The sequence below is a fragment of the Entelurus aequoreus genome, linkage group LG16 (genome assembly GCF_033978785.1).
Source record: "Entelurus aequoreus isolate RoL-2023_Sb linkage group LG16, RoL_Eaeq_v1.1, whole genome shotgun sequence".
Classification (NCBI taxonomy): domain Eukaryota; kingdom Metazoa; phylum Chordata; class Actinopteri; order Syngnathiformes; family Syngnathidae; genus Entelurus; species Entelurus aequoreus.
In genome coordinates, this window is record NC_084746.1 from 43850213 (window position 1) to 43876028 (window position 25816).

At 41.0% G+C, this 25816-nt stretch overlaps 1 protein-coding gene across 2 annotated transcripts in view; it reads left to right on the forward strand.

Annotated features, from left to right (window-relative positions):
* Window positions 1-25816, forward strand: part of esyt2a (extended synaptotagmin-like protein 2a) — a 45972-nt gene that overhangs the window by 4933 nt on the left and 15223 nt on the right. The window contains exons 3-15 of one of the 2 annotated variants that reach the window (XM_062023073.1): window positions 7288-7329; window positions 7687-7821; window positions 8002-8078; window positions 8191-8263; window positions 10951-11040; window positions 16798-16853; window positions 18961-19081; window positions 19169-19345; window positions 19537-19619; window positions 22269-22317; window positions 23411-23500; window positions 23579-23674; window positions 25293-25355. In XM_062023073.1, coding sequence (XP_061879057.1) covers window positions 7288-7329; window positions 7687-7821; window positions 8002-8078; window positions 8191-8263; window positions 10951-11040; window positions 16798-16853; window positions 18961-19081; window positions 19169-19345; window positions 19537-19619; window positions 22269-22317; window positions 23411-23500; window positions 23579-23674; window positions 25293-25355 — 1152 coding nt within the window. The remainder of the gene's footprint in view (window positions 1-7287; window positions 7330-7686; window positions 7822-8001; window positions 8079-8190; window positions 8264-10950; window positions 11041-16797; window positions 16854-18960; window positions 19082-19168; window positions 19346-19536; window positions 19620-22268; window positions 22318-23410; window positions 23501-23578; window positions 23675-25292; window positions 25356-25816) is intronic. The other variant, XM_062023074.1, reaches the window with a different exon arrangement.

Here is a 25816-nt window from a genome sequence, read left to right on the forward strand (position 1 = left end):
TTTTATTCTTGTTAAAAACATGAATTCCTAGTTTTTATGGCGGTACATTTGTGATACGCGAGCATTTAAAGCCGAGACGTGATGTCGGACATCTGGAGGGATTGATTGATTAATTGAAACTTTTATTAGTAGATTGCACAGTACAGTACATATTCCGTACAATTGACCACTAAATGGTAAAACCAAAATACGTTTTTCAACTTGTTTAAGTCGGGGTCCACGTTAATCAATTCATGGTAAATGGAGGATGTAGTTTCAGCCTCAGTAGCAAGCTTCTACCTTGCTAGCTATAGCTAACAAGAGTGAGACAAAGTTGTGTGAAAAATAACTTTAACCATCATTTCAGCCAAAGTCAACTAGCCAAACTTACATCAAGTAAAGTACGTTTTAAAGCAGCGTCAATTTGCAATGCCGTAAAAAAAACATATTTGTCTTCCTTTTTTTCCCAGTGCTTCCATGAAAATGACATGCACACGGCACGGCCGATTATGCAAATCTAATACACTACAGCCACAAATAGATTGAAGTCCTGTGGGGAACACTGTATGTACTCAAAACACTAAGTGTAAGAACACAACTGCACAAATTTATAAACAGTATCAGTTTCCTTGAGCTGAGCAGCCATCTTGGATTGCCATAGATTTGTGCCTGTAGCCTCTTAATGAATGATGCATGTCTGGCGGGGATGGATGTGCAGCCGTGTTGTGGAAGAGGAAGGTGAGGGTGTGATGAATCCCTGAAGCAGTGTGATGACGCCGTAAGAGTAAGTTTGTTGTGGCATCGGACCAACGAAGACCAACACTAACTTGTTCTATGATGACGTCGTCAACGTGCTCATATGGACATGTTTATCTGTGTGACATCAGAGAGAAAGCTGACACGGTGGTGGCAGGTCAAGCGTGTTAAAGGTGAAGATGATAATGCATGCCACTCAGGGGTCAAAGTTCACATGCTGACATGTTCAGTCTCTGAGGTCAAACCAAGATGATCAAACTGGTCAGCCAGTTTGGTAAGGACGCAATGTGACGTCATTATCATCAATATGGATGTGCATAATACTGGATTAAGCATGGATTGTATCGTCGGCTTGCACACAGGTCCCAGGTTTGCTTCCCTCACACCCAGTCAGTCTAGTCACATCTTGTGCAATGCATGTATAAAAGAGTGTATGACAATACGCCTAAAACAGAAGAAGAAACAATTTAAGAGGGCTCATGCCAAAGTGTGTTCAGTGCTTCATACCACACTCGTGGAACACATGTCAGCTGATTGCACGTACCGTGTCAAGTGACATGGTATGTGGTGTGGGCGGAGACTCGCTGCTCATTTGATGTGTTCAAGGGCGGGGCCGCCCTCGGTAGTCAAGAATGGGGACTATGCAGAGGAACATGGAGGCTGTGGGCCGCTCTGCTTTTAGGGAACTAACTCTTGACACGTTTAAAGTCCTATTTAAGATTTTTATATGAAACCTACACACACTGAAGTGTTACATTCAGTTTGACTTCCACGCTGACAGAGGATTTTGCATTCAAATACATTTAAATTGTGCAGGGAAAGCAGCTTTGAATCAGAGAGAGACACTAAGAGGATTTACTTTAGATTCTCTTTCAGCTGCCAGCAGAAGTTACCAACTTTTTAAACACGGGACTAACATCATCAAACATTAGTTTCAACTGCTTTAACTCCCTTATGTCGTTAGGTCAAGTGTGCCTAATTATGTTGCCAGTGAATGTACCAAAACAGAGCTCGGTGATCACATGACAGCGCAATGTCAACACAATAATGAAAGCGATGCAAGGTGCTGTCTCTCTCTCTTTGCATCGTTTCTCTCTGCCACGCTGGTCGTCTCCTCATCCTGGTGTCCAGTTTCTTCACTTTCCAGAAGTACTCTTGTCTTTTCGACCGCCCTCACTGAGCCACATTGACGTGCATACATTACTGGAAATAAAACATTTACTAATGTTTACATGCTATGTTTAGACCAGAGAAGCTGTGCTAATATCAGACCAATCCTTTGTTTATGTCCTAACACACCTCTGCACCAGCATTATGCAAACATGCGTCAACATAAACATCAGCCGAGCGCTGCCTTGTAGTCATAAAAATAGCCAACGGAATGTTGAGTCCAAGAAAAACAGTGTATGGCGTTGACGTAAGCTTGTTTGTTTACACGCAGACCGGCGCTCGTATGGATGATGTCATCTGTCCCCCTCTATGTGTGACCTTGCACGGTCAATTAAAGACACTTTTGTGTGTGTGTGTGTGTGTGTGTGTGTGTGTGTGTGTGTGTCGGAGAGAGACAGACACAAGTAAGGTAGAATTTCAAAGGTGGAACACTATCTGTTCCAGGATGCTGATTAACCTCTATTGGCAATATTCACATTCTTAAGTGTCATACAAATGTGAAACGCAGGGGTGTAACTAGGGCTACAGCTATCGATTATTTTAGTAATCAGATAATCTATCGTGTAGTTTGTTCAATTAATCAAGTATTTGATAAAACACACTTTCTATCCTCAATACGAATTTTAGGGAAAATATTAGAAAATGTTTTTTTTTCTGCATTCCATAACCGTCATTCTTTTTATTTATTAGACGCACATCATCAACAAAATTGCACTTTTAACATGTGCGCATTAATGGAAAAAACCCAAAACCTTCTTTGCTGCCACACAGATCACGACACCCACACATCACTGCTCTCATGTATGCTCTATTGCAGCGGCCATGCAGAAACCATGTCTGCATATTTAAAGTTCTGGGCAGTCAATGCTTTTTTGTTAAACACACTCTATAAAGGATTATTTGAAGCAACATCATATGAATCAAAGCTTTTTTCTAATCAAATTAATTACTTTAATTAATCCACACAGTTTTAGGTGTAACAGTACATTAATTTTAATTCAGATTTTTCGGTACAGAGCCTTTGTTTTGGTATGGCTGCGTACAAATTGCGATGCACCTTCACAAGCCTAGGTAATGTGCCTAAAAGCAGGCGAAAAGGCAAGCCATTCGACGTGGAACCAGAACTCTCGGCAGATGAAAACAGTGCAGTTCAGCCTTTGGCTGCGTGAGTCATAGATGGTGCCAAGGAGGCCTTAAGAGTAGGGCTGGGCAATATGGCCTCCTCTCTGGTCAACAAAAGCACCATGAGGATTCTGGCGGGAACTCTCGTTCAACCCTTTTTCGATTACGCATGCACCTCCTAGTACCCTAGCACCTCCAAAACCCTCAAATCTAAACTACAAACATCCCAGAACAAGCTAGTCAGGTTACTTCTAGACCTCCACCCCAGATCCCACCTCACTCCTACCCACTTCTCCAAAGTGGGCTGGCTCAAGGTGGAGGACAGAGTTAAAGAACTTGCACTGAGCCTAGTCTATAAAATCCGCTACACCTCCCTGATACCGAAGTACATGTCAAACTACTTCCTTAACGTAAATGACCGCCATAACCACAACACCAGGGGGAGTTCCACTAACCACGTTAAACCCAGATTCCGAACTAACAAAGGTCTTTACTCATTCTCTTTCTATGCCACATCAATGTGGAATACGCTCCCAGCAGGTATAAAAGAAAGGGCATCTCTATCCTCCTTCAAAACCGCAATAAAAGTTCACCTCCAGGCAACTACAACCCTAAACTAACACCCTCCCCGGATTGCTAATAATCAAATGTAAACAATCAATTGCAGATACTTTTTCTTATGCCTTCTGATCTCTCTCTCTCTCTCTCTCTCTCTCTCTCTCTCTCTCTCTCTCTCTCTCTCTCTCTCTCTCTCTCTCTCTATGTCCACTACTTGCTGTCCATATCCTACCCCCCCCCCACACCCCTGATTGTAAATAATGTAAATAATTCAATGTGATTATCTTGTGTGATGACTGTATTCTGATGATAGTATATATCTGATAGTATACATATCTGTATCATGAATCAATTTAAGTGGACCCCGACTTAAACAAGTTGAAAAACTTATTCGGGTGTTACCATTTAGTGGTCAATTGTACGGAATATGTACCTCACTGTGCAACCTACTAATAAAAGTCTCAATCAATCAATTAATATCGCAATATTTTTAGGCCATGTCACGATACACGATATATATCTCAATATTTTGTCTTAGCCTTGTATTAACACTTGATGCATCTGATCACACCAGTATGATGATTCTATGTGTCTACATTAAAATATTCTTGTTCATACTGCATTAATATATGCTAATTTTAAACTTTCAAGCAGATAGGGAAGTCACAACTAACTCAATTTAACAAAACTGTATTTATTAAACAGTTATTAAGCAGTGGCACAAACATTCATGTAATTTCCAAAACAGAAAGTGCAAGATTGTCAGAGACATTTTAAAACAAGATATTAGTGCACTTTTGTGCATGTTGTCACTAAGATGACATATCAAAACAACACTAAATTAAAGTGCACTTTTTGTACAGAACGCCATTACAATATTTTAAAACAAATAAAATGCACTTTTGTGCATGATGTCACACAAGATATTTCAAAAACTGTAAAATAAAAATTAGCTGCATAATAGGAAATCAAATTGTGTATGTCCTTCGCTATGTGGTAGGTTACTGCGGATGTTATCGCTTTCTGTTTTGGACTATTTTTTTCATACGGTGTTGATCCGGAAATGGAAGACGCGAGGCTCAATTGGGTCAGTGCTGGTTGCTTCGGCATTTTGTGGGTGTGGCACCAACCGAGATGTTGACATGCAGAGTTTCAAGCGCTCTTCATTCTCTAGCCGGTGACTTTTCAAATGATGGTACAAATTAGTAGTGCTGTTACTTTTTGTAGCAAAGCTTTTGCCACATACTTGACATATTACGATTGTCTGTTCAACATCTTACCGCTTGAAGCCAAACCACCGCCAGACGATGGACCCCATGCTGTTTTTCTTGGGAACTAATTCTTCTTCCTCCATTTTTTACCAGATTCGCACCTTCTCTCTCTCGTATTACCACTCGCACCGCTCCGCTTGCACCACCTGCCACAGCTAACTTTGCCCATGTCGCTACCTCTCTGCTCGGCAAGGGCGTATGACGTTGCACGCGCGACAGTATGTGACGTATGTGACAAGGTGCGCTGGTTTTACGTCTCTGTGAGAAGGAGAGACAAGAAAGAGTGAGAAAAGCCTGTAGTGTAATGCCCGCAGCTAAAAGCAACTGCATGAGAACGTATACTCGAATACTCAAGAAATAGTAATTTTCTACATCGCACAGAGACAAACCCGCAATATATAGAGTGTATTCGATATATCGCCCATCCCTACTTCAGAGCTTGAAAACCCTTTTCCGTGGTTAAAGTCTCTTGTTTGGAAATTATTGTATATGTAAATGGACAAAAAAAGTAGATAAGATGAAAGCATTGTGCAACCTTTGTTCAGTAGAGATGGAGAACGGGACTATCAGCGGGAGCTATTAACAATCAACAATAATAATAAATAAATAATAAACAATAACAGCCTACACAGGATTGTTTTTGAATGTTGTCTTGGCTGGCATGTCTTTTCAACATTACTTGGAAGTTGGTATCCTCTGAATTGGCAGACCAGGGAGGTCCTTGTTTTTAAGAATGGTGATGGACGATGTGTTCCAATTAGAGAGGGATCACACACCTCAGCCTCCTTGGGGAAAGTGTTTTCCAGGGTGCTGGAGCGAAAGGTACAAGTACGATCGTAGTCCAACCTCTGCTTCAAGAGGTGCAGTGTGGTTTTTGTCCCAGGCATGGAATACTGGACCAGATCTAGGCTACACCCTTGCAAGGGTACTGGAGGTTGTGTAGGAATTTGCCCAACTTGTCCACTTGTGGCCTGTTCACTGTGAACACTGGCCTACGCCAAGGATGCACCTTGTCATCGGTTCTGTTCACTATTTTTCTATTTCTAGGTGTATCAAAGGCATTAAGAGTGTCCAGTTTGGGGCCTTAGTTGGTGGTGTAATGTGGTCCTGATATGGCCTCATCAAGCTGTGACCTCCAGTGTTTACCGGTACTGAGGCCATTAACAGCTGAGTGCAAAGCATCCGGGATGAGACTCAGCACCTCCAAATGGGATGCCATAGTTCTAAACCAGAAAATGGTAAATTGCCATTTTTGGGTTGGGAGCGAGGCCTTACCCCAGGTGGAGGAGTTCAAGTATCTCGGCATCTTGTTCACGAGTGAGGGAAGGCAAGGAGCGCGAGATCGACAGGCACTGACCGCATTAGTGCAGACGCTGTGCTGGACCGTCGTCGTGAAGAGAGAGCTGAGCCAAATGGCAGAGCTCTCGTTTAGCTGTCAATCTACATTCCCAACCTCACCTATGAGCTTTGGGTAATGACTAAAAGAGCAAGATGGCACATGGCGACCAGAATGAGTTTCCTCCGTAGGGAATCTAGTCCAGTGGTTGCCAACCTTTTTAATCCCAAGATCACTGGTCTCAGCCATGAACCAGGAAAGATGGATGGATGGTATTTATTTATTTATTGTAAATACCACAATATTTTGGTTTCAAAGTCTTCTCAATAATACTATGACGTGTTTTGGGCATGCTTAGCCGGAAGGAACACATCGGTCTCCTCTGGTTGAGACTGATGTGCGTAGCCAAATAGGGCTGCTTCGATTAATTTATTCATTGAGTATTACTAAATTGATCAAATCTAGACCCCATTGAGTGCCTGGAACTTTGAATGTGCGGACATGCTTCCCACACGGCTGCTCCACATGAGAGCAGTGGTCTGTGGGTGCCGGGATTTGTGTGGCGGCAAACGGCAGAAATGTTTCATTTATTATTTTTATTATTTGTTGCACACATGTTAAAATTGCAATTACAATGTTGATTATGTGCATTTATTAGAAACAAAGAATAGAGGCTATGGCAAGCAGACAAATCTTTTAGGCTATAATGTGTGTTTTTTTGATTAATCGAACAATAACTAATAGCAACAGCCCTATAACCAGAGATTTCAAAATCTGGGCTTCCGTACAGAGACTGCTGCCCCCAGGACCCAAACCTGGTTAAGCATAAGAAAATGGAAAGATGGATTTCTTTTACGTCTTTAATGCACAACATGTATCAAAGTGGCCCACACATGGGAGAATTAGCTGCCAGCAGTTTCCTGTTCCCTTCCTCGACCCAAAATAAATTAAACCGTGTCAATGGCGTATTGTTACACCTTTAATTATTAGCATAGAATGTAAACCTTGCTGTCAAGTGTTGACGCTTACTGTATGGTGATGCTGGAGTTCTAATTTACTTTGTTCCTCTATCTGCCTCTGTGTGCCCTAAATCAGGTCCATTATCCAGATGTGGAAAGAGTGGAGTGGCTGAATAAGGTACACACCCGCGCACACACATGCAGGTTTTATAAATAAGATCAGAATCTGGAGCGCTGCTGCACGAGTGATACCAGCACCCAGGAGGGAAGGAGACGTTTCCTGACCCGGAAGAGAAATAAGATGAGGAGCAGTGGACTTCCATGGAAAACAGATCAGCAGCTTTGTTGGATGGCTTATCACTTCTGCTTTTCTTCTTCTTGGGACTTTTACTTCTTGTCTGCTTGAGCAAATGCTAGCAAGTTAAAGCTAACACACGCACACACAAGCACACACACACGCACACGCACGCATACACGCAAGAACAGAAGAATGGTGAACATGGCGTGAGTCATGATGAAATGTGTCTTCTGATAGACGGTGAAGCAGATGTGGCCGTTCATCTGTCAGTTTGTGGATAAGTTGTTCCGAGACACCATCGAGCCAGCTGTGAAAGGCGCCAACCCTCACCTCAGCACCTTCTGCTTTTCCAAGATTGACATGGGCGATAAGGTGAACTGTCACACGATTACGTCCTGTTTGCTTCTTCGATTGACATGGGCGATAAGGTGAACTGTCACACGATTACGTCCTGTTTGCTTCTTCGTTACTTTAATCATCTTCTTCTAGTTTAGCTTTGAACTGAACTTGTTATTTGAGCGTCCTAACGTTGTCTACTTGATGGCATTGCAGCCTCTGAGAGTCAACGGTGTGAAGGTTTACACGGAGAATGTGGACAAGAGGCAGGTCATCATGGACCTGCAGATCAGGTACGCTGCGCCATCTTCTACAGTTCTTTAGCCTTTCTCATATCACACTGGCCATGTTGTCTACCCTGTTTGTGTTGTATGTCTATTTCAATCAGCTGTGGTGTCTTTGCAGTTTTGTGGGGAACACAGAGATTGACGTGGACATTAAGAAGTTCTACTGCAGAGCTGGAATCAAGAGCATTCAGGTACCAGTGTGTGCGTGTGTATGTGTGCGCGTGCGGGTGTGTGTTGTAATGGCAGCAAAATGATGTGTTGTAACATGTTATTCCATCCACAAGTTCTGCTATAGAGTCATCCGTCGTTTATGGCGGCCAATTGGTTCCAGGCCTGACCATGGTAAACTAATTTCTGCGAAGTAGAAATATTATTAATAAATCAAATATTTGTTACATTATTAGAGCCCTCTAATCATGAAATAACACCCACAGTCACCTTTACATTCATCACAACCAGTATAGTAGTCTTCAGTGTGTTCTACTGTAAATTACAGTACTCACCGGTAGCCCGGAGGATCCTACAAACATCATTGCTATGGCTATCACCCGACCACTACAACACGGCCACTACCTGGAAATACTTTGTCACAACTTGGGTAATTCCTCCAAGTTAGAACTGGGCTTCCATGTGCTAAAACCATGGGTGTGTGTTGTTCTACCAAAACCTGGTGAACTTGACAGTCGCTGCTATGATCATTAGCTGTGTTGTTAGCATACTGTGTTGTTAACATCGCGTGTCTGCGTTGTCATTGCACATTGATCCCATCAAAGCTGTGTTATTGATGTCGAAGATGAAGTACATCTTGACGAGTTTATCGCCACTTAGCATTGTTAATAGCTGATAGCATTTTTGTTAGCAGTAATGGCGCTCCAACTTACACCAAGTCTGGTCCAAGTCTTTTAACAATGCTCACGCCCAAGGCTCACTAATGTGGACATGTGTTAATTGTGACACAAGTCGAAAATGAAGTGCGTCAAAAAGGTTTTCTGCCAAAAGTTGGTTAACTTGATCGTCACGGTGAAGATACAGTTACACCAAGTAACGCCTGTTGTTGTTAGCAGTGTTAACCCTTAACTCTGAAACGGATGTCCCACTTGGTGAATATCTTTATCGATCGCCAAAACAAGGAGTTGAGTTGGAAGGCAAAGCTTTACATTTTCCGGTCGATCTATGTTCCCATTCTCACCTATGGTCATGTGCTTTGAGGTATAACCAAAAGGACAAGATCACGGGTACAAGCGGCTGGAATGAGTTTCCTCCGTCGGGTGGCGGGGCTCTCCCTTAAAGATAGGGTGAGAAGCTCTGTCATTGGGGAGGAGCTCAGAGTAAAGTCGCTGCTCCTCCACATCGAGAGAAGCCAGATGAGGTGGTATGTGCATCTGGTTAGGATGCATTCCTTGGGAGGTGTTTAGGGCACGGTAAGAGGACATGCGGCAAGTGCCAGGACACATTGGGGAGACTATGTCTCCCAGCTGGCCTGGGAACGCCTCGGGGGAGGAGCTGGACAAAGTGGCTAAGGAGAGGGAAGTCTGGCCTTCTCCGCTTAGGCTGCTCCTCCTCGCGACCCGACTTTGGATAAGCGGAAGAAGATGGATGGGTCGCCAAAACATCATAATATAAAATAAGACAAATAAAAATAAGTCTTAATTAAACACTTAATTTGGGCTAAAAATAGGTAGTTGTGATGGAGTGAAGCCCCGATATGTCAAGCACTATGTAGAGAGGGATGACTGTACTTGTTATCGCGCGCTCCATAGCATAAGCATTTAGTTTTACTTTGAATAGTCCGTGTGACAGCTTTTGCTAAGCAGCCAATAGCGTTCCGCCTGTTAAATGTGAAAATGACCGACTATGGGCGACTATGCGCTACTAATAGTACTACGAGAAATAGAGGGGTTTGTAATTAGAAGTTCCACTGTACACTGTATATAAAAAAAACTCCTTGGAATATGCATTTTCTTGCGTCTGGAGCACATGCTTGCAATTAGTGCCAACCTCACACCTTGAGCGCGCTAAAAAAAGTGGTTACATTGTAGATGCTTTGCAGGACTGCATTTAAAATGTCCAGAAAAAAAGTGGTAGATCTCTTTTGCATGTTTCAAAACATAACAAAGTGCCACAGGCAGGAGAATGATAACATGAATGTGCAATAAATAAGTGTTTAAATGGGGAAAGCCTCATAGTAAACACAAAAACTTTATTTAAATAAGGCGGTGTGCACCATTTTCAATTGTACACACAGTCTTAGTAGATCACACACAACATGCCCGCTAATAGTACACACAGTTTTATACAGTAGTTGGCACACGCTGTTTAGCGTGTGGTTTTTGGATCTTAGGTGATCAGGCCCTATGTCATGTTACTCTTGGCCCACAAAGGATTTAAAAGCATTTCAGTCTTTATTACAAACGCAATGGCCCCCGACCTCTGCGATGTTGACACAGGCCTGATAAAAGAGTCGTTATCGAGCCAGGCTGCAGCCGCTGTTTGCTGTTCAGAGATTAGTGTAAAGAAAGTTTGTTTCAGTCGGACAAACACTTTCATTGGCTACGAGCAGTCGTGCTCCGCGTCGCACTGCACCCAGACAAATCTGATGCTGCGTTGTCTGTGCTGATGCGACGTAACAGAGAGCTGACGTGCTAGCGGGTAGGCGGTTTTTCTGTCATGCTATTTGCTCTGGTTGTGACGCGCGGGACACATCCGAGTGTGCACAAAGCAAGCAGATTATCTCGTCGGTCATTCCAGTAACTTGCTTTGTGTTCAAATACTTAGCATTCAGTTTTGAGCCTTCATTTTGGTTGTGGGGAAAAAAGTGATTAAATAAAAAAAAAAAAAGCTTGCAAATAACTGAGTTGTTTTCTTGCTTATTGTGTAGCTGCATGGAGTAATGAGAGTGGTGATGGAGCCTCTCCTGGGTGACATGCCTCTCATCGGTGCGCTGTCCGTCTTTTTCCTCAAGAAGCCGGTGAGTAACAACACAGGAAGTCCATCTTTTCTTCTTCTTCTCCTTCTCGTGCAAGGCGAGCCTCTCTCGGCTGGCAGCACATTTCTTCTACCCCGGCTGCCGTCTTCCTTCCTGAGCTTCCTCCAGATGTCGGCCTCGATATTGTTACCCAGCGTGAGCAATTGAAGATCTGAAAATTGCACACAAGGATATGAAATCGTTGAGTTGGGACTTGAACGCAAAGCTCAAGTTTGAACAGGAAGTCAGTCACAAGCTAGAACTCGCATAGCTCGCTAAATATATATCAACACTTGAACTATTCAGAATCAGAATCAGCTAAGTATGTAGTTGGTAGACCAGGGGTAGGGAATCTATGGCTCTAGAGCCAGATGTGGCTCTTTTGATGACTGCATCTGGCTCTCAGATGAATCTTAGCTGACTTTGCTTAACACGATAAGTAATGAATAATTCAGCTGGTAATCACAGTGTTAAAAATAACGTTCAAAATATAAAACATTCTCATGCATTTTAATCCATCCATCCGTTTTCTACCGCAACTGTTCAAGAAGTCGCATTAATGGTAAGAAGTATTTTATTTATTATTGGTTAGCTTCAGAATAACAATGTTATTAAAAAGAATAAGAGACTTATTATACTCTAAAAATGTTGGTCTTACTTAAAAATGCACGCATTTAGTTGTATTCAGTGTTAAAAAATATTATATGGCTCTCACGGAAATACATTTTAAAATATTTGGCTTTCATGGCTCTCTCAGCCAAAAAGGTTCCCGACCCCTGTGGTAGACTGTGCTCTCTTTGGATGATCGCCACACCGTACTGTGCTCTTTGGAAGCTGTTGCCTTTAAAATGATACTGATTTCAGAGGGGCCAATTGTTAAGTCACAGACACAATAATCACAACATTTATGTGACAAGGCATTTTCGTGTGCCGCATGCTAGAATTATCATTAGCTAGTTAACTGGCAAGCGTGCATTTGAAAGGTTTAGGGTGACTGAATAGTCAGAACTCAGCATCCAACCATCGACTATTTTTATAGTCAATTCGAATCTTAACAATTAGTCGACTAATCGCATTAGGAAGTGCACACCTATTCAGTGGCTCTAATTCAGTCTTCGGGTTTTAAATTCGGATTGAGATATTTTTAGGTATATGCTAAAAATAAAGAACACTAATTAATACAGAAATATTTATTTATACTGTAATTGTGCTGCTTATTAGACTGTTACACAAATAACTCTTATTAAACGTTTGTCCATTTTAAAGCAGGGATAGGCAAAGTTTCGATAAAAAACTAAATATAATTTTGTATGTAAACAGAGGACAGTCAAAATAACAGCACTAAAGACAAACAAAACAACACTAAAGCTATCCATCAAAAAACATTTTCTGGTGATGATGATGTGTTTAGAAAGATGCACACAGGTATATACAGTGTTGGCGCTAGGAATTTTCAAAATGGGATCCCAGGGACCCCATCAAGTCATAAAAATGGGGTCCCACAGCACATTTTTGGGATCCCACTTTTTTGTAACCGTTTTGAAAACAAATGATAAATGTATGCATTATCCTGTTATATCTCACATTCAATATTGTGTTTTGGAAAAAGTTTGTCATAAACGAATGTTTAATGCATATGTACATCTATTCAGTTATAAACATTCATTCACTTTCTTCTTTCCTTCATGGATCTAAACTTTACTGCTGCCGTTATTTTTTTCTATATTTTTATTGCTGAGATAGGCTCCAGCACCCCCCGCGACCCCAAAAAGGGACAAGCGGTAGAAAATGGATGGAAGTTTTAGGTGTATGTATTTCAGTATAAAAGTGTAAAAAGTTTTTTGCTTCAGTCATGGAATTATGATAATCGTGTGCCAGGGCATACATACATTATTTATTTAACGCTTAAATCTCTAGAGTCTACATCAACTTCAGATCTATCCGTCAAGTCTAATAATTCATAAAAGCATTGATTTTGATTCAATATTATGTTTTGAGCAATGACAGTTTTAAAGGAAAAAAACAGATTGTTTTATTAGTCAACATTCAACTTTTTCTACATTACATTTTACCTGTAAGCTTTTTTATTCCACTTTTGTTATGTTTTTGTTTATTGTAATAGTATTTTTAGAATGTGCCGTGGGCCTTTAAAACATTAGCTTCAGGCCGCAAATGGCCTCCAGGCCACACTTTTGCTACCACTGCTATAGATAATAAAAAATCAAATCTGATAAGTCTATCAATGTAAAGCAGAGCCTGGTAACGCATGAGAGTTTATCATAATGTCAGCATCTCTGCTTCAGTAAACAATGACGGTGATGACATCAGTGAGCGATGTGAGTGACACTTGCTAACTTGTCTGCCACGTTTTGTTGACCTGCAAAGTATGTTTTTGGAGTGGAGGAATCTGGTCGGGTGCTGGTTAGCTTGAAGCTAACAGCTAGCGTGTCTCCATCCTCGAACAATGTGGATGCAGCAGGAGATAAAAGTGAAGTTTCCATGGACTCACAAAGACTAAAACAACTCATTGACTTGAGGAATGGCACAGGAGGAAGTTAAAAAAGTTGACTTTACAGTCACCTTAGTGTTTACCATGAAGTCTTTCTTTTGACAGCCCTTTGCGGTAAAGTTGTCCAAGTGCAAACTGAGGTGGTATTTGTCATTGATAAAACTTTTGGAGAATCAAAATTTAAGAAATTGTACCCGAAAGTTCATTACTTTGAAGATGAACAATAAAAACCCAATAAACGGAGACGGAAATTTGAACCGGTAAATATAAACAAAACAAAACATCGGCGGAAAGCGATAATCGATAAAAAACAAAAAAACAAGCAAACTGGAGTTTTGACCCAGAGAAGGCGTGGTCGGTTAAAAAAAATGTGAGTCCCAGGGACGCGCGGATTTCCGGAAATGCGCATCCTTTCTGATTTCAAAGCGTAAAAAGATACAAAAAGTGCGTTAACGCAACAGTGTATATAGACAAAGTGTAGCTGGCGGGCTTTAATGATCTTTTTTTCTCTAAGCTGTCTATGTTACCGAGGAGAGTCGCAGACCGCATCCCCTAGAGGTTTGAAATGGCTTCGCTTTAAACGCTCCCACATCACAGACGTACTGCCATGAATAGCGAGGTCTGCTTTGAAGTGTTTAGAGTGACATTTTCTCATACTTTCAATGTTTTTACGTTGACTCCCACATTTGTTTCTGTCCGTAAAAACACGAGCAATGATGTCATGGACTATTATTGATGACAGATCTTATTGTCGATTTTTGTCGACAATGTCGGCATCTCGTTACACCCTTCTAATGGAGAGGTTGGTTCTATGTGTTCCTGAAGGAATGTTTCATGTGGCTTACTTGGATAAGTGCCTGAAACATACCCGTCCTGGTCCTTGGTTCCACCTGCGACACTACAATTCAAAATCAATGTCTTTCCTTCCATTTTGCACTTGTCTTTATCTTTATTTGTTTCTTGGGACAATGCACATTAATAAACGTGACAATTTAAATCTGCCAGATTGTAAAACCAGAGGCTAATTTCGATCAGGTTGATGGTACGTACAATAAAGTCTATTAAAAACCAAAAAACGAAACATCGGCATCAAACGTTATAAACAGTACAACAATATGTAGACTCAAATATACGTAACAATTCAATGGAAAGCCATATAACACTAGCTTGCATTACCTCAGCTTTAGAGTAATCTGGAATAAAATGACCATCGTAATTAAAATGCATAAGGCAGACGGAAAAGTAGAACAATTACATAAAAATGTATAAAAAAAAATGCTAAATTGTATTGCACATGGTCCTCTAATTACAAAACACACACAATAAAACATAATATTTATTAAAATGACTGAAGTGCTAAGATGCATAATTTCAAATGACCTATATTTGCTGTCTTCACTTGGCTGTGATCGTGATTACACATGATTGGACATGCGCCACTCCTTTAAGTGACATTTAAAGGTAGCAAAGCTGTTGGAATCTCTGATAGAGGGTGGCAAGTCATTCCAAAAGTTACTTTGTCAAGTTATGTTGTCCAAAAGTTGTTTTTATCGCTGTTATGTCAGTCACCCCTAGATGTGGCTCTAAGTAAAGACCTGTGTTTAATGTACTCATTAAGTGGAGGAGCAGCTAGGACTGTATTTAGACCGATTTTACAATGATGGTAAGGTTTTTTGTTGTTGCGGCAGTTTGTGTCGTTAGGTTCACATACTGCACATAGTTGCTCTTTCACGTCAGTTGGTTGGCTGCGCTGATAAAGGCTCGGAAGGAAGACATGACTTTCACGACAATGCCCTATTTAGACAGATTTTACAATGATGGTAAGGTTTTTTGTTGTTGCGCCAGTTTGTGTCGTTAGGTTCACATACTGCACATAGTTGCTCTTTCACGTCAGTTGATTGGCTGTGCTGATAAAGGCTCGGAAGGAATACATGACTTTCATGACAATGCCCCTCTCCGAACAAACACACGTCTTTGAAATGTCCTGAGGATAGCCAGAGCTGACACAGCCGCTTGTTTTCACATTAAAAGATGACCACAATAAATGATATGTATTTTGTGAGTGTTCTTTACCCAGTTTGTATCTTGCTGACAGAAGTGTGTCGTCATCCTCTCTGTATAGTAGTGGGGAAGCTAAAGGGGCGGAGCTAAACACAGTGCAGTGTGTTTTTTTATTGGTGCTTCTTCCTCCTCTTTGTGGAATTAATTAATTGCTTTAATTGCACGTGGTAGAATTTTTCTTTTTTTTTTAGTCATGATTTAGAGTAGGAGTGTCCAAACTTTTTTCATTGAAGGCTGCATACTGAAAAATTCTAATAGGTGGGGGGCCATTTTGATATTTTTCATTTTCAAAACCAATACAATAATAGATTTTATTAAAGAAGAAAAACAGCCTGTGTCAGCATCAGTAACCCTTTTTACAGCATGAACATTTCAACTATTTATTGGTACATTACACCTGTTTCCTCCTTAATTCCACTTTTTTTTTTTTTTTTTACTAGTAAAAGTATTTTTAGAATTATGCTGCAGGCCGTTAAAAAATTAGCTACAGGCCACAAATAGGTCCCCGGGCCATACCTTGGACACCCCTGATTTAGAACACGTCATGCTTTCCAACATTTCCTTCGCACTTACAACATTTGACACTGTTCATCTTCTCTCCTGACCTTTTCCAGCTTTGCAGACAAGCGTAATCTCCTAGCTGCAGACTCACTGTCTTTCTCTGTGGTGTTAACACACACACACACACACACGCACACACACACACACACACACACACACACACACACACACACACACACACACACACACACACACACACACACACACACACACACACCCTCCTTCAAACACAGTGTCATGGAGGCACCATTAACCTTGATGCCTCTGAATAAGCCATTCACAAACTGTACGACATATGGAGCATGCCCTCTTAGCTAACGTGCAAGAATGTGCACTGACCATCATTCGGTTCTCTCTCGCTACTTCCTGTTTATCTTCCACATCCTCTCATCCTGCTTGATGACCAGCAATCGTTGCTAATCTTTGGAATGCTAATTTCTGTCATTATGACTAATCCACTACTGCTAGCACTGATGCTAACGCTAGCGATATGACAGCCTAATGGAAGCGGTGTCTGCAGCAATAATTAGTTACATAATGTTTCCCTGCAGACAGCCACTTCATTAGGTACACTACCCTATGCAACAGAGGTCACATTTTAGAACTGTGTGTCACATTTTGTTTTTCAGCTGCTGGACATTAACTGGACTGGCCTGACCAACATGCTAGACATCCCTGGAATCAAGTACGTACTGCTGTTTCATGCAATCAAAGTGTCGTACCGCTCTCGCCTGACTATTAGTTAGAAAAATGCCAAAATTAAAGACAGAGAGAAGAGATGCCGAGGTGCACTTGAACACACCATTGACACCCAAGACTGAATGTATCTCTTTGTGCATGTGTGTGAGAATCTGGCAGCTATAAAGCCAAATAATTAGGTAGGCAAACAGTCCTGGTGCAATAGTCCTACAGAGTCCAACCCAAACAGATTTGTACTAGTTTCTATATGTGCACTCAGCATATCTGGTGTGAAGAGGACATGAAGCTTTAAGTGCAATTGCAAAGCTGGAGAGAGACATTGATGAGCGTGAGACATGAAAGATGCCTCAGACACTTAGACTTTGTCAGTTTACCTGACATAAAAGCATGAAGAATGTCGGTGAAGCTCAGTACTGTGTTTCCTGCGTGCTTCCTGTTTGTATACAGTAGAGAAACTGCTTTCCTGGATACCCCGCCCTTTGAAATGTAGCCGTCCTCGTTTGACGAGTTTGTCGAATTACACTTGTGTGCCTGTGTGTGTGTACTGTATGTGCATGTGTGTGTCTTGTTTCGTTAGTGATCAAGCACACGGCCTGCACTTGCCCCACCCTTTTGACTTTCTCCTTATGAGTGTGTTTGAGTGTGTCATATTTCAACCCTGTTAATCTGCACTCAACCAAATACTGTGTTTTTCCATCTGGATCCACTTTGGAATGTGCATGTTGTGCCAAGCTAACACACCTATAATAGAAATATCGCAGGCCGTTGTGGTAACCTTGTCTTGTGTGTGTGCGTGTCTGAGGAAGGAGCTGAGTCACAAACAACATTGCGGCTCGAAAATAAGCTTTTAATGTGCTTAGAATTTGAGACAAAATAGGCCATCAGAAGGAGATTCGTTTTAGGACTGGCAACAGTGCACAGATGTAACACACAGTCTCCCTCTAGTGGTGTCAGAGGAACATGACTGCATGTTAGACTTGGACTTAGACTTAGACAAACTTTAATGATCCACAAGGGAAATTGTTCAACACAGTAGCTCAGTTACAATGATGGAAAGTGTAAGGATGGAAAGGACAATGCAGGTATAAATAGACTAAAAAAGCTATAAAAAAAAATCTAACATATATACGAATATATACATAATATGTGTACAGAATAATTTATATACAGATATATTATATTATGTCTATAACATATATACAATATACACCAATGACCATGTACAATATTACAGTATATACAGTATATATGACAGCAGCAGCATAAAATAGAGAGTAGGTCCAGCAGGAAATAGAAGATAGACATTATAAACATTATAAACAAAGAGAAGTAGCTAACATGTCATCTATTGCTGTATGGCCAGTGATTATACAGCTGGATGGAGTACGGAATGAAGGAGTTCTTGAATCGCACAGTGCGGGAAGGAAGTTGAAGGAGCCTGTTGGAGTATGAGCTCCGCTGTCCCTTAATTGTCAGGTGGAGTGGGTGGGCAGGATTGTCCATGATGGCGAGCAGTTTGTCCAGTGTCCTCCTGTCCCTCACTGACACAAACGCCTCCAACATGTTGATCAAACATGTGTATTCATTTCAAAACAGAGCTAACTTACCCCAACCAGTCCTTCTCAAATAGTGGGCGGGGGCCCTGTGGAGTTTGGGGGGTGGGGGGTGCGATGCCAAGGGGGGCACATGTGACCCCGGGGAACATGCGTTTTTTGCTGTACCAGAATATAATGAAGCATATGTAGCACTTGTCTCCACTGGAACCACGGTGGACGGCAAGGAAAAACCGTGTGTTTGGACACAATATTTTCTTCTCCCTGGGGATGGGGATGGGCCGTAACAGAACATTTTTGAGAAGCACTGCCTTTAACTAACTAACCTAAGCAATTATTTCATGATACTATTAATTTAATCAAACTCCACTCTTTGACACCTGTATTAGAACACAATCTAATGAGATCCATTACAAGAATTGAAGTTTCAGCCTTTACAAAGTTAATAATTGTCACTGTCGTGGTGGAATTGAGTGAACAGTAATGGTCAGTATGATGTTCTACGTATTATTTAATATCTCTCCTGTTGTCCCATGCCAGTGGTTTGTGTGACAACCTGATCCAGGACATCATCTACAGCTTTGTGGTGCTTCCCAACCGCATCACCATCCCTTTGGTGGGGGAGGCCCAGCTGGACCACCTCCTCTTCCCCGTGCCCAAAGTACTAAGTTCACAGAGCTCCTCTTCCCGCCAGTACATGTAACTTCCGGCCGCTTTGTTTAGCTCATACTCTGAACTGTGCCGTCAGGGAATCCTGCGGATACACTTCATCGAAGCCCAGGACTTACTGGGTAAGGACAAGTTCCTGGGTGGTCTGATCAAAGGCAAGTCCGACCCGTACGGGGTCATCCGTGTCGGGAAGCAGCTCTTTCAGAGTAAAGTCATCCACGAGACGATCCACCCCAAATGGAATGCCGTGTATGAGGTGAGCAGAACTGTTTTGTCAGATGTCAGATATAGGACACACTACCGTCTGCGTTGTCAGGTGAAAGCAAACTCCAAAATGACTCAAAACTGTCCCAACAATATTGCTGATTGATCCCAAAACAAATGTTGTCTGAATGTTGTCATCTAGCAGCGGATATCTTATGTTGTTATGGTGATGCTATGTTTCAGGCCGAAGTCATGGATCCCACCGGACACAACCTGGAGGTCCAACTCTACGATGAAGATGCTGACAAAGACGACCCTCTGGGAAGGTACCTGCACATCATCTTCTCCTTTGTGAATGAATGAATCAATGAAACGGTCTTTAAATGAAGGAAATTAACTCTTAAAGGGGAACTGCACTTTTTAAAATGTTGCTTATAATTCACAATCCTTAGGAGAGACAAGAACACATTTGTCTTTTTTAAATGCATTCTAACTCGTAAATAAATGTCAGTTTACAATGGGAGCTAATGGGAGCAATGACGTCAATGCGTTTATCGACCATAAAAACCAATAGATAACCATCCGAAAATCACCAACAAAACTTAATTGACATTTCGTGACCTGAATATTAACCAAGTATTAGCAATATTTTGGTATTATAAGCGCCAACATTAAGGACCTACATTCAGCGGCGCATTGATCAGAGAGATGTCATCAGCTGGTGAGCTGCTCTCTCGCCTCTGAGCTCAATAAAGTTAATATTAGATTGTAAATCATGCCTCTCACCTTGATAGTAAAATTAAGTGAACTAGGGATGTAATGGTAAACAGTATAATGATAAACCGCGGTACAATTCCAGACGGTTAGTAATACCATTTAGATTCTTAATTACAGAAAAAACGTTATTTATTAATGCATATTTGGCAACATGGCTTACTTCCTGAAAATTGACGCGACGCAGCGACTGCGCATGCGCACTAGAGCAATTTGGCTCGACAAAACATGGCATCGACTACATGGACTTTGCTTTGAAAATGTTATCTCCGAGTAAACGGAGCCGACGGCTTCGTTTCACTTCATTTCAATCACTTCTACTTCCATGGAGTTTCTGTATGCGTTTAAGAGCGCAATGCTGTTGTTGGAGAAAAATATTTGATGTTGCGGTGCAACTAGCATCCTTCCGTCAACTGCTGGGACTGAGAGTTACCCTGCAGCAGGCGATGTGTCGGGAACGTTGCCACAACATGTTTATAAAGTCTTTAGTTTGTTTACTGGGATGCTCACTCGTCCTTTATTTTAACTGCTGACATTGTCAGTGTTCCATTAACATCAATACTAGCAAAAATGTTTTGTCATTTCATCGAATTGAACGCAGACTGAGTTGTCAGTGAGGCACAAAGATTGCGTATTAAATGTGAGGTATCACTCCTGTTTATTTTTGTTGGCCAAACTGTTGCACTGAAGTACATGGTGGTTGTTGAAGAACACAGCTTGTTTATTTGACTTTATCTTCATTTAGCCAAACTGCTTTGTGTTTTATATTGATATGAATAAGTAAACACCATGTTTTTTAAATTACTTGGGGTATTTCATTCCACAAAGTAATTTCTTTAATAACCATTCATATGACATAGCATTTTTAAAAATGTTTTATGGTGTATAATTAATACCTATACGACAGATTTCTGCTCAGACTCTCAATGGATCTGTCCCGATACAGCATGTACATGTACACACATTAGTACATGTAAATACATGTATGTACATTACTTAAAAAATACCTCTCTCTATGAAAATGTAAAAATAGAGATAAAGGCATCATAAAAAAAAAAAAGCTGACACGCTCATACTATTAATGAACAAAAACACAAATATTTGTCTTTAAATATATAGATAACGTTTATATAGAGCATTTTTATTAGATATTACAAATTACATGATCACACCCCAACACTGTTTTACCAAACATAATGAATAATCCTTAATTAATAATTGTGATTTCAATATTGATAAAAATAGTCTTAATTATTATTTTGCCCATAATCGTGCAGTCCTATATGTAAGACTATAAACCTCATATATAAACATTATTTATATCTATATGGACAAAAAGTGCAGTTACGTCTTATGGCCATAAGGTGCCATCTTGCGAAATTTTCACTTTAATTTTTATTTATTTATAGTATTATTTTGTTTTTGCCATATTACTTTGTTTATAATGCTTATGTTGCTTTCATATGCACATTCAACTTTGTACTTGAGGTACATATATACATTTTGAATGTGTTGTTTGTGTTTTTTTTAAATAAAACTTGGTTAAAGGGTTTCAGTATAAGGAGTTTTTGAAAATGTTGAGCACATTTAAAATTACCGCGATATTAATGATAACCGTGATCATTTTGGTCACAATAACCGTGATAAGAAATGTTCATACTGTGACATCCCTAATGTGGACATAAACCGAGAAGTTGGTAAACTTTGACAACCAACTTAGACACAGAAATGGCGAGAAATACACGGCAAAGACACTTGTATGCATGAGTCATAGTCAGTGTTGTCGTTGAACAAAAAAGTGAACTTTGTGATGCATCAATGAAATTAATGCGCCACCATATTCTTACAATGAGCAAAATACGTAAATATTACATGTTATTATGAATGTGCCAGTTACTATATTACATATATACTTACATCATGTATTTAAAACAATGATGGAAGTGTTTGGATGTTTTTTGAGGGCTTTATAGGCAGAATAAAGCGATTCCCATAGGCTCCACTGTAAGCTGACTTTTGCTTGCATGTATTTACTCGTTTGAATGCATTGAAAAAAGAAAAAAATGTTTGCTTGTCTTTCACAGGGTTTCTAAATGACAGGCAAACATTAAAAAAAAGTGCAGCTTCCCTTTAAAGCCGAGCGATGTGACTCCCAAGGCTTGTCAAAGCTTCCAGTGACTCGTGTCGTCTGATTCTTACAGTGTGACCATCGACATGACTGAGCTCTCCAAGGAGCAAAGAGTTGACGAGGTAATTATGGGGTGGCGGTCACATGCTCATCGCATAATCGCTTCCCTTTCACCTTTAACAGGGTTTTCAGTAAAGAAGACGTCTTTCAAACCATGGAAATCTTTAGGACAGTTTACTAAAGGGGGGCTGTACTTTTTACTTTTGTTTACTAAACACGCGGTATACTATATTTACAGAGAACGACCTACATCCCGGATTACTGTTACAGTTGCCAAATTAGATACTTCATAGTGTCTGATAGGGGTGCACTATAAATATGTTGGACAGATTATTATCGAACCGACATGAGGAATTATGACGTCACACTATTAAAAACAATAAAAAAACTCCAATAACCGATTTAAAAAAAAAAAAAAAAAAAGCCTCCAGTGAGGCGAGATTACCTGTAGTGTTCTGTAGGTGGGTTAGGTTGGGCAAATCAAGTGCTCCTCCATGCCGTGTTGTAAACTACCCTTGTTATTACTGTAAACAAACATGGCGTCCATCATGCGGGACTTCTTCACTGGAACAGAGGAAAATATTTTGTGTGCTATTTGTACCAAATATTCTGCAAACATTCCGCAAGAACTGAAAAAACAAAGTTGTACTTCAACACATCAAATCTTTTCAGCCATCTGACATGCCAGCTTCACTATGACGCTGTTTTGAAAGCCTAAGAAGACGCCTGCACGGCTAAAGAAGCTGCCCCAAAGCCAGCCGCAAAGAAAGGCTTAATCCTATCGTCGCAGCGTTTGAAATGTGCAAAATGTTTGCCATAGACGACCGAACGGCTAAAGCCATCTGTGAGTCGTCATGGAAATGATGATGCTGGTTAACCAGCCCTTTATCATTGTTGAAGATACTGGCTTTTACCGGACTTTTGGCACCCTTGATTGTTTTTCGAACGTCAGTTGGAAAAAAAAATGTATGTGTAATTTTTGCAGCCTTATATTGATTTATTTAATATTTGTTTTTGATTACTTGTTAGTTGCTGGCAACTTCTGCCTAGCAACAAGTGATCATGAAGTCTTCTAGTTAGTTACCGGTAACAAAAAATCAGTTTTCCAAATTGCCTTCATGAATAAAGTCATGACGATGATGTATGTGTCTTCAGTGGTTCGGGCTGGACGGTGTGTCGACGGGGAAGTTGCACCTCAAGCTGGAGTGGTTGTCTCTCCTGTCCACACCCGACAAACTGGACCAGGTGCCGTGCACGCGTGTGACATCATGTGTGACTTCCTGAAGCATCCGCTACACTTTCCCTCTTTTTCCGTCCGCGCAGGCGCTGGCTAGCATTCGGGCGGATCGCGGCAAAGCCAACGACGGGCTGTCATCTGCGCTGCTCGTTGTGTTCTTGGATTCTGCCCGAAACCTGCCGGTGAGTCACAAAAGTACCAAAAAGTACCCTGAGCCCCCCCAAAACAGTTATTCTCCATGAAGTGTGATTTTCTGAGCCGGGATGGAATTGTGGCTTCTTAGACTTAGACTTAGAACTTAAAAAATCTTTATTGTCCCCGATGGGCAATTTGGTTTGCAGCACACTGTCACATTGCTTTTATGCTTCTCAATTTAGTTCTCACTTTCAAGCGCAAACGTAGAAATGATAAGTACCAAAGTTGTACATTAACCGTCAAGAGGTATGACATCCCCTTTTCAGCCCTTTCTCCTCTTCCTCCTCTTTCTTCCTCTTCTTCCTGTGAAGAGCATCTTCGAGGGCAACCTGGGCAATGGCTACCTGAAAGAGAGGCGGGCGGCAGGCTTAGTGTTCTGCGAGAACACTGCCTCTCTCTATCGCACTTTATTTGTGAGTCTGCTGCAGGGCGGTACCTGACTGGGTCCTAAAGCATGAGTTTCAACTGCATGGCCCGGTTCCATTTAACTTTGTGTCTGGATGCTTAAGCAGAGATGAGTCTTTGGTTTCATCTTTAATGATTAATTCATAATTAATCTGCAGGTTCATTAAAAATAATCTCATAAGCAATGTGCTTAAGGAGGACGACATGAATGTCACCGATGGTTCTGATCTGTTCTTTGATCAACCATCCAGTGTGCTGGACATCTGTCTCTCCTGGCTCCAACCATCTCAACATACATGACGTGCTGACACTTCCACTTTTAGTGCTTCCCATTGACTGCAATCCATTTGTGTTGGTTTGCGAGGGTGGATATATGAGGCAATGACATCATCTTCCAGATTTGTTGATAGTTGCGTTTTTTATTTAAACCATCTATTATGGTCTGAGTACTCACTAAATATTTCAACAAAGGCACTAAGTTGGCAACATCCATTTTTTGAAAATCTTCGAATCTGAATTTTCAGTACCAAAGTCTAACAAAAGTGGAGCAGCTGCGTAAAGTAGCCTGCATACTGCGCCTGCCTGAGCCGCACCACAAATAAATCAATGTATGGGTAACACTGATTTTCCCCTGTACTTTTTCTTATCATGATCCTCCTGCTTTTTTTTACATGGGTCAGTAATTAGCACCAAGAGCCTGGATTACATACTACATTAACATTAACAGTTTTAAGCAGTGGTTTATCATCTGTTCTTTTTCATTCCTTATATTAATAACGATCATTTTCATTCATCAACATGTCTAACTTTAACACTGCAGTGCTCCCATTGTACCAGCTGCTTTGTGGCCGACGTCTCAAAAATATTTGTTCATTCAACAAATATTTCTGCATTGAGTATTTTTGATCCAAAATTTTGTTGCTTTCTTCATAAAATCTAGAGACTCCAACGAAAGTCTACAGTACTTGATGAGTTTGGTTGTAATCATTGTCACAAGCTCGGCCGCAAACAGCAACTCCATATTATTTTTGTCTGGTGTGCATATTTCTAACTTGGGGTCTTCATTAATGAACCTTATTGTCTCTCTGTTTGTGTCGTGTGTGGGCGTGTCCTCCTTGCATGCTCTTCCTCTTCCCTTATAATCTGCTGTGTGTGTGTGTGTGTGTGTGTTATTTCTCTCTGGGGCCGCCACCCCTAAAGCACAATCCCTTAGAATTCAACCAGGGGGGGCCGAAGAAGGCCTCGCTCAGTAAGGCCATGAAGGTAACAAAGCACGTCGAACAGCGAGAGACAGAGAGAACACACACACAACCATGCAACATTCAATGTAAAAGCTTCCATAAAAAGATCTGTTAACACAGAACTTAAAGGCCTACTGAAACCCACTACTACCGACCACGCAGTCTGATAGTTTATATATCAATGATGAAATCTTAACATTATAACACATGCCAATACGGCCGGGTTAACTTATAAAGTGACATTTTAAATTTGCCGCTAAACTTCCGGTTCGAAACGCCTCTGCGGATGACGTATGCGCGTGACGTAGCCCGGCGAACACGGGTATGCCTTCCACATTGAAGCCGATATGAAAAAGCTCTGTTTTCATTTCATAATTCCACAGTATTCTGGACATCTGTGTTCGTGAATCTGTTTCAATCATGTTCATTGCATTATGGAGAAGGAAGCCAAGCAAGCAAAGAAGAAAGTTGTCGGTGCGAAAT